We start from the raw sequence: 9,640 nt of genomic DNA, 5'->3' as shown, positions 1-9,640 counted from the left end.
AAGATAAGATCAACTTTCTAATCATGCCAAATTCTTTCAAACTCAATTTGCCCCATTTTGTCAAAAATCTTTTTTTTTTTTTTTTTTGAAAAGAAACTTCTATTCTAAAACTCCCCCCCACACTCAAACATTACATTGTCCTCAATGTAAGCATGCAGCAAGAATCAGGTATAGGACAAGTAAGAAAAGTAAGGAGAGAGAAACAGCCTGGTGGTATCAAGTCGGAGGAAGGTCCAAGAGAGATAGCTCCTCCACTGTGTGTTCTGTAAAGCCCTCGTAGAAATGTTTAAGCCTCTGCCCATTAACTGTGAATTTCTTCGTAGTCGACCCGTCCATGATCTCAACTACACCATAGGGAGAAACATGAGTAACCACAAAAGGACTAACCCATCTAGAACGCAACTTACCAGGCATCAGCTTTAGGCGTGAATTGTAGAGGAGGACTTTATTGCCAACGTTGAACTCCTTCTTGGCAATCAATTTGTCGTGTGCAACTTTGGCCTTTTCCTTGTAGATCCTAGAGTTCTCATATGCCTCTAACCTCAATTCCTCAAGTTCTTGCAATTGAAGCTTCTGCTGGGAACCAGCTTCTTTCATGTCCATGTTGCATTGCTTCACCGCCTAATAGTCCTTATGCTCGATCTCTACCGGCAGATGACATGCTTTTCCAAAGACCAGTCGATATGGGGACATGCCGATCGGGGTCTTGTAGGCCGTGCGGTAGGCCCAAAGTGCATCTTCCAACCTTTGGCTCCAGTCTTTCCTATTGGGATGGACTGTCTTCTCTAGAATCTGCTTGATCTCTCTGTTTGAAACCTCAGCCTGCCCATTGGTCTGTGGATGGTAGGGCGTCGCCACTTTATGTAAAACTCCATACTTTCGGAGCATGGATTGCATCTTTCCGTTGCAGAAGTGGGATCCTTGATCACTGATGATGGCCCTGGGAATGCCAAACCTGCAGAAAATATGAGATCTAACAAAATCTGCAACCACAGAAGAATCATCAGTCCGGGTGGCTTTAGCTTCCACCCATTTTGAAACATAATCCACAGCTAAAAGAATGTACACAAAACCAAAAGAGACAGGAAAAGGACCCATGAAATCAATGCCCCATACATCAAATATCTCACAAAATAATAAAGGTTTCTGAGGCATTTCATTTCTGCGTGAAATTGAACCTATGTGTTGGCAACGTGTACAGTTCTTACAGAATCCATATACATCCCTGAAAAGGGATGGCCAATATAACCCGGCATCTAAGACCTTTCTAGCAGTACGTTGCGGACCAAAATGACCACCACATGCAAAAGTGTGACAGAAATGTAGGACATATGCAAATTCATGATCAGGGACACACCTCCTAAGGACTTGGTCACTACATAAGCGCCACAAATATGGATCATCCCATACATAGTACTTAGCTTCGCTCTTAAATTTATTTAATTGTGCTTTCTTAAAATGTGCAGGTAATTTAGAAGCAACTAGAAAGTTTACCATGTTAGCATACCAAGGTTCAATACCATGTAAGTGATAAAGTAACTCATCTGGAAAATTATCTCTGATAGGGGGATGATCCATGTCAAACGAGTCAGGAGAAGCAGGTATCCGGCTTAGGTGGTCGGGGACCAAGTTTTTAGCTTCACTTTTGTCTTTGATCTCAATATCAAATTCCTGGAGTAGCAGCATCCATCGGATAAGCCTAGGTTTTGCATCGGGCTTCTTCAGAAGGAACTTCAGGGCTGCATGATTAGAAAACACAATAACTTTAGATCCCAATAAGTATGATCGAAATTTATCTAAAGCAAAGACAATGGCTAAGAGCTCTTTTTCAGTCGTGGTGTAATTGGCTTGAGCACTGTCCAGGGTACGTGAGGCGTAGGCAATGACATGCGACTTCTTATTCATTCGCTGAGAGAGAACGACGCCTACTGCAAAGTTGGAAGCATCACACATGAGCTCGAAGGGCAACTCCCAATTAGGTGGCTGGATGATCGGTGGAGAAGTCAATCGCCTCTTAAGTTCCTCGAAGGCTCGCTTGCATTGTTCATCAAACTTGAAATCCACATCCTTTTGGAGGAGGTGGGATAATGGAATTGCAATCTTACTGAAGTCTTGGATGAACCTCCTGTAAAACCCTGCATGGCCAAGGAAAGAGCGAAGTTCTCGCACAGACGCGGGGTAAGGTAAAGAAGCAATGACATCCACCTTGGCACTATCGACTGCTATACCTTGTTTGGAGATCACATGACCTAAGACTATGCCCTGCTCAACCATGAAGTGACATTTTTCATAATTCAAAACAAGGTTTTTCTCAACACACCTTTCCAAAACTTTACCCAAGCTAACCAAGCAGTCATCAAATGAGGTGCCATAAACAGAAAAGTCATCCATGAATACTTCCATACAATGCTCAAGAAATTCAGAAAATAAACTCATCATGCACCGCTGGAACGTACCTGGAGCATTACATAGGCCAAATGGCATCCTTCGGTAGGTAAAAGTGTCAAAAGGACAAGTGAAGGTGGTCTTCTCCTGATCCTCTGGTGCTATGCATATTTGAAAATAACCAGAAAAGCCATTAAGAAAACAATAATGAGATTTACCTGCTAACCTCTCCAACATTTGGTCGATGGATGGAAGGGGAAAGTGATCTTTTCTAGTTGCTTGGTTGAGCTTCCTATAGTCGATGCAGACCCTCCAGCTGTTCTGCACTCTCATGGGCACTAGCTCATTTCTGTCATTAGCCACCACTGTGAAACCTGTCTTCTTGGGGACAACCTGTACTGGACTCACCCATTTGCTATCAGATATAGGATAAATGATACCAGCCGAAAGTAACTTACTTACCTCTTTCTTGACCACATCTAGGATGGTGGGATTGAGTCTCCTCTGCGGCTGCCTCACTGGTCGGGCTCCTTCCTCTAAATGAATCCTGTGCATGCACAAAGAAGGACTAATACCTGGTATGTCCGCCAAGGTCCAGCCTATTGCTCGTTTGTTCCTCCTGAGTAGGTCCAGCAATCTCTTCTCTTGGTCAGGGTGGAGATTGTTGGCTATGAGCACTGGCAACTTCTCTCCCTCCTCCAAGTAAGCATACTTGAGGTTGTCAGGTAAGGGTTTGCACTCCAAGGCAGGTGGTTGTTGGATTGAAGGTAGCAACCTGTTTGTGTCTAAGTCAAGAGAACCATCTGCCTGCATGAAATTCTCAGCAAGGGAAACATTCGCCATGGAAGGCTTATGAGAGTTGTGTAAGGCATGCTGAAAACTCATGTCAGATTCAAAAAGATTTAAAAACTCATCTATCTCAGAACAAGCGGCACACTTACTGAATCCATCATGATAATCAGGGCAATGGACACTATCAGGAAAGTCATGGATGGTTGGGAACTCAGAAACAAAGTCAGGAATATCAGCACATGCAACATCAACCATCAAGTCAATAAAATTAACATGCCAGGAGGAATGATCTTCTGAAGGATACTTCATGGAATCGGGAATGTTGAAATGGATAGTATTACCAGCAAATTCCATAGACAAGGTACCCTCATGCACATTAATTATTGTCCTAGCAGTTTTCAAGAAAGGTCTGCCTAGTATCAATGGTGCACATCCAAGTTTGTTATCATCTTCCATATTTAAAACATAAAAGTCAGCTGGGAAGATAAGATCCTTAACCTTAACCAACACGTCCTCCAAGACTCCCGTGGGATAGACCGTGCTCCTGTTAGCTAGCTGGACTACCACTCTTGTGGATTTCAATGGGCCGACCTGCAAGGATGCATAAACAGACTTAGGCATTACATTAATGGAAGCACCTAAATCTAGCAAAGCATTTGTGAATTGTAGCTCTCCTATAGTGCAAGGAATGGTAAACGTCCCTGGATCTTTTCATTTCAAAGGCATGGCGGGCTGGATTAGGGCTGAGACATTCCTTCCAAGGTTGACTTGCTCATTTCCCTTCAGCTTCCTCTTGTGGGTGCACAAGTCTTTGAGAAACTTGGCATACTTGGGAATCTGTCTGATGGCCTCCAAGAGTGGTATATTGACTTTGACCTTCTAGAAAGTCTCCATGATCTCCTTATCCAACTCGGCTTCTGCCCTCTTCTTATTTTGAGTGGCTCTATGGGGAAAAGGCAATGGATTGTTGTAGGGGTGTTCTCCCTTGTCCTGATCATTATTGATGTGCTGCTTGGCCCTTTGAATTGAGAGGGACGGCGACTCTTCTTTTCTACCAGTTTCTTCTTGTGCCTTCTCTGGAGCATTCACTTCTTTACCACTACACAACATGATCGCACTCATATTTCCCTTTTGATTGGATATTGGCTGTGAAGGTAGCTGACCCGAACCTTGACTCCTTAGCTCATTTATGTTAGTGGCTAACTGCCCAATCTGTGTCTCCAAATTCTGTATGGTGGTGTCAGTCCGTTGTTGGAATTTGAGAATGTTGGCAGCCAATTGCTGCACTATGTCATCCAAGCTCGGTTCTGTCTTGGGTAATGTCTGTGCTTGTTGCTTCATTGGTGTGGCATTACTTTGACCTGGTGCATTGAACCTCTGTTGGAATGGTTGAGTTGAGGCACCCCCATATCTGAAGTTGGGTTGGTCTCTCCAGCCCGGATTGTAGGTGGGAGCATAGGGATCATACTTACTCTGTTGTGGCTGGTGCTGAAACGGTCTTCTAGGGAAGATTCCATTGCATGATTCTATGTTATCCTGCAATTGTGGGCACTGATTAGTTACATGTGAAGATAATGAACAAATGCCACATACCTGTTAGAGCTAGTTTCGATCAAGGGCTAACTGGCAAACCATTGAAGTGAGTTCCTCCAGCCTATTTTCTATTCCCCTTTGGTCCACAGGTGCAGCAAAACCAACCTCATTGACAGTCTTCATGGGAGTGTTCAACCTGGTACCAAATTGTTGTGCATTTTGAGCCATCTTTGAAATTAAGTCCTGGGCTGCAGCTGGTGTCTTTTCCACTAAGGCTCCTCCAGATGCAACATCCACTAAGTACCTGTCCATGGGGAGCAAACCTTCATAAAAATATTGAATGAGGAGCTGGTCACTTATCTGATGATGAGGACAACTAGAACACAGCTTCTTGAATCTCTCCCAATACTCATGCAAGCTTTCTCCATCTATCTGTCGGATGCCACAAATGTCCTTCCGGATGGCTGCTGTCCTGGAAGCAGGGAAGAACTTCTCCAGAAATATTCTCCTCAGGCCATCCCAATTGGTAATGGCTACAGGTGGCAAGTAATAGAGCCAGTCTTTGGCAGCTCCATCAAGAGAGAAAGGGAATGCCCTTAGCTTGATTTGTTCTTCATCAACCCCTTGCGGCCTCATGGTGGAGCATACAACATGAAACTCCTTCAAATGCTTGTGTGGATCTTCACCTGCAAGACCGTGAAACTTAGGCAGCAAATGTATCAATCCAGATTTCAGTTCAAAGTTTACTTGCAATTGAGGATACTGAATACACAAGGGTTGATAATACACATCAGGGGCAGCCAATTCTCTAATATTTCTGTTAGCATTATTCCCATTATTCCCATTCTCATTGCCATTGTTTTCATTGGCATCCATATTGATCAGTTTGGGTTGGAACTCAAACACGGTATCAGAAACAGTGGGAAAGACACTATTAGTCATCGCCCTATCTTGAGATCTAAGTTCTCTTGCTTGTCGCCTAAGGGTTCTATCAATTTCTGGATCTAAATCAATTAGGTCACCCTTAGATGATCTGGTCATGCATTAAGTATCAACAAGAACAAAAACAAAACAAAACACACAAGGAAAAATCACATACACACCAAGAAAACACAAAATGGCCCAAAAAGTGGTCTAAACGTTGGATTTTGGCCAAAATATGCCCTCCTCACTGCATAGAAGTGACTATTTCTCCCCACACCCCCATTCCTTTGGACACCAAAAATCAGGGCATTCCAAGATAGTCGTCGACGGTGAACAATGCTATTTATGGCAAAAAATAGAAAACAAGCAAACCGAAAAGAAAAACACAAAGAATGAACAAAGAAAACACAAAGAATCAACAAAGAAACAAAAGAAAAGAGAAACCAAGGAGCAAGACACAAAGAAGCAACAAAAGAAAGCAATAAAGAATGAAAGAGAATTAAAAAGAAAAAGAAAGACAGAAAACAAATCTTGTTATGGCAGAAAAGATTGACGATTCCCCGGCAACGGCGCCAAAATCTGATCGATCTGTCGAACATCGATAGATTAGATGAATAATGATTCGGATTTGCAATAAGGGTGCAACCCAAAGTCGTCTCCCAATGAACCTCAAACGGATCTGTCAAAACAAGATTAAACGAGGGGGGGTTGTGATGAAAACCAGAATTAAAAACGTTCAAGAATGAAACAAAGATGAACTAAAACGTAACCCGCTACAAACCCTACCTTCTTACCACGGTAATCCTTGTCTCACTTATAAAAACAATCTATTTGGTTTGATTTTCTTTTGATTTGAAAAACTCTTCTACAACTGTAAAAGATTAAATCAAATCGAGCAATCGCTCATACAAATATACCGTTTCGTTTCTTTCTAATCAAAGCCTCAATTGAGTACGTCAATTAAAACCATCCAAAGATCATGCATGCATTCACACAATCGCATAAAAGAAACATACATAAACTTAGAGAAGGAAAAGAAACAGAATCATCAATTAAAACATGAAAATCGAGTTCTAAACCGGATTCAACAATATGACCGAGACTCAAACCAGGCAAGGGGTACGAGAATGTAGCGAATCACAAGCAAATTAGCCTTCCATCTTCTTGGTTGAAATCATGAGAATCCTCCCAAAATCGGCCACTTAATGTGCTTAAATAGAGCTTAGGGAGGAACCCGAAGTTACCGTAACCTCACATCCGATTTCGAATAGGATAACGTGCGTTTTGGGCTTCGGCCCCTTCATTAAAATTGTATATCAGGAAGAGTAGATGAATTTGGGATTTTAAATAACTTGATTTGGATATCAGACGCCCAAGTTATGGCCTTTTAAAGATTCGGCATCTGTGTAGCTTTCCTAATTTGACCCAACTTTCTGGTCCCGACTTTAAAGCGCTGTTTGGAGGCCCAAACGAACTTGGATTTGGACAAACCATACCATTCAAGAAAGCCCAAGAAGTCCTCTACAATATCTCTGAAGACATCATTCACGTTCTGGGATTGTAACTTGGACAAAAACTTGAAAGAAGCATAGAAGGTCAAATCTGTCAGCACATTGGTTGCTTCTTTGTCTCCAATCTCCTTGTTTCCCTTCTTGCCATCAAAATTTCTCATGACCCAAGAAGCCCTAATCTGTCCAAAATAAGATAAAATAGTGTGAAGCCCAATTCCTATAAAATAAAATAAAACAAAATCAAGATGAATAGAATGACACAACTAACGTGCAAAAAGACTAAATATGAGGGCTAAATAATATGAAAATATGCGCTCTATCAGGCGTGTGGTCAGTACTAAAACGTTGCTGGTTGGACCAGCATAAAATCGTGACCATGTATCATATAATCTTGTTATGTTCATATTTATTTTGCATTGTGTAACACCCGATATTACCTGTGTTAAGAGAATAAGAAGAGAAGTGAGAAACTTCCAAAAATTCCCTTTGGAAGGGTTAAACCCTTGAGAATATTTGTGCCCTATGAGAGGGGTATTTTGGTAATTTGGATAGTGAAGTCCAATAAAAGGTATTTTGGTAAATTGGAAATAATTCCTATGTGGAATAAGGTGAGTAATTGAATTAAATCCCAATTTTGTATTTATGTGGAGATATGGGATTAATAATTCATAAAAAGGGTATTTTGGTAATTTGGAGTGATTCCATAAAGGAATTTAATTATGGAAAATAGGGAAAATGGTGGATATTGAATTATTTGAGAAAATAATTATGTTTTCCCTAAATTGGTGAATAAATGTGGTAATGCCACATGGATGGATGAGATGAGAACTTGGGAGCCAAGTATGGGTTTAAAAGGTGACACTTGGCAAAGTCTTGTTGAAGTATAAATGGGTGATTTAATTAAATGTAAAAAAAAATGATTTTAGTCTTTCAAGTATTTAATGAGAAGTATGATGGTGTTGGATTAAGAGAAAATCCAAAAAGAAATTTAATTAGTCATGCATTAATGCTTGGGAAAATATGAGATTTATTTAAAAGCATAAGAAGGGATTTATGTCTCTCATGTAATGGGTTGAAAATAGTCTCATTTAAGTAAATGAGAAATAAATAGATATATTCAAGAATCCAATGGATGAGATCTATTCTTGAAAAGAGAATGAATCCAAAGGTGGGGATTTAAAGAGAAGAAATGGCATGGATTGTCAAATATTAAGAGATGTGTGGTTGAGATTTAAGCTTTCAAAAGCACTTGGATTATGCTTTTAATTGCAGGTTGAGATCTTCTCTTGAAAAGTGAATAAAATCCAATGGATGAGATTAATCAAGACGCACATGGATTGTGCTTTCTTGTGTGGTTGGGATTTTCTCTCAAAAAGCAAGTGAAAATCAAAGGTTAAGATGAAGTCTTGAATTTAAGATTTCAAGACAAGAGTGGTATATAAAGGGAAAGAGAGCATTTGTCTCAATTTTTGCCATTTGAAGAGCCTTGAAGAAAGAAAGAAAGAGAGAAGATGAAAGAAAATAAAAGAAAGGTAGAAGCTTTCCAAGGAGAGGGAAAGAGAAGAAGAAAGGTATGGTTTCTACCTAAAGGTGGTGTAAGTTCTTTTATTTCTCTTGTTGGTGGCTTAGTTCTCTAAATTTTTCTTTAAGGGTCTCTTGAGAAGAAGAGATGGAAGGAAGCTAGGAAGGGTTTTAAGGCTTCAAAGAATGCTAAGGTAAGAGATGACCCTATGGGAGGGTGCCCTTGTAATGTATTGTAAGTATGGTTCATAATGTTTTTATGTAGCATTTGCATGTAGTGGTTGTTACTTGTGTGATGCAAGATCTAGTGGACCTATGGCCATATGAGGACTAGTGTTGTGGAGGTTGATAGGTTGATGCCTCAAACCTTGGAAGGTTGTGAGAATGGATGGGCCTAGCCTCATTTGCATGCATTTGGCATACATAAACATGGTTATATTCATATTTATTTTGCATTGCACCCATATTGAGCTTTATGGTGAAGGATCATGAACGAGGATCAAAAGCATGCAACGGAAGCGTTTTAAAAATAAAACGATCCTCGTATTGGTTAGAGTCTAGGAGACTTACTTTTTCGGCGGATTACCGGACGGAATGGAGCGATGGGTGCTTCTTCGTGTGGAGGAGACGACGGCTGCCCTGCTAGCCTTCGGCTCCGTCGCATCAGAACACAAACGCCCCCTTTCGATCTTCCGGAGTATGACTCGAACTCGTGGCCTCTCTTCGGTGAAGAAGAATGAAAAACGACTTAGATTAAAAACAACTAAAGAGAGATATATATATAGGGAGAACCCTAGGGTTAAAACCCTAGTGGGCCAAACCCTAATGGGCCAAATCTTTTAATTAATTTCCTAATTGGGTTAGCCCAATTAATTAATTAAAACCCTTATGAACTATTATTTTATTTTAGCCCAATGGACCATTCTAAATAAAATAATTCTCTCTTAATGTAATTCATCCAACAAGCCAAATGT

At 40.7% G+C, this 9,640-nt stretch overlaps 2 protein-coding genes across 2 annotated transcripts; both read right to left on the bottom strand.

Moving 5' to 3' along the window:
- Positions 1–216: 216 nt before the first annotated feature.
- On the bottom strand, positions 217–603 carry LOC127808570 (uncharacterized). Its single transcript, XM_052347140.1, has one exon. It carries the CDS (start codon positions 601–603, stop codon positions 217–219), a length of 387 nt encoding a protein of 128 aa, XP_052203100.1.
- Positions 604–4,056: 3,453 nt separating this feature from the next.
- Positions 4,057–5,652, bottom strand: LOC127808569 (uncharacterized). The gene is made up of 3 exons (XM_052347139.1): positions 5,120–5,652; positions 4,810–5,014; positions 4,057–4,713 (listed from the first exon to the last, which is right to left on the bottom strand). The coding sequence occupies exons 1-3, from the start codon at positions 5,650–5,652 to the stop codon at positions 4,057–4,059; spliced, it is 1,395 nt and encodes a 464-aa protein (XP_052203099.1).
- Between the last annotated feature and the right edge of the window lie 3,988 nt (positions 5,653–9,640).

The sequence above is a fragment of the Diospyros lotus genome, chromosome 8, assembly GCF_014633365.1.
Source record: "Diospyros lotus cultivar Yz01 chromosome 8, ASM1463336v1, whole genome shotgun sequence".
Classification (NCBI taxonomy): Eukaryota; Viridiplantae; Streptophyta; class Magnoliopsida; order Ericales; family Ebenaceae; genus Diospyros; species Diospyros lotus.
This window is presented reverse-complemented; position numbering and strand designations above follow the sequence as displayed.

Bases quoted from the DNA above. Each gene is read 5' to 3' on its own strand.
- LOC127808569 (XM_052347139.1), bottom strand. From the start codon at position 5,652: ATGACTAATAGTGTCTTTCCCACTGTTTCTGATACCGTGTTTGAGTTC. The intron at 5,015-5,119 runs GTATTGGGAGAG...CCCCATGGACAG, and splicing joins GATGGAGAAAGCTTGCATGA to GTACTTAGTGGATGTTGCAT. The intron at 4,714-4,809 runs GTTTGCCAGTTA...CCACAATTGCAG, and splicing joins TGGAGGAACTCACTTCAATG to GATAACATAGAATCATGCAA.
- LOC127808570 (XM_052347140.1), bottom strand. From the start codon at position 603: ATGGACATGAAAGAAGCTGGTTCCCAGCAGAAGCTTCAATTGCAAGAA.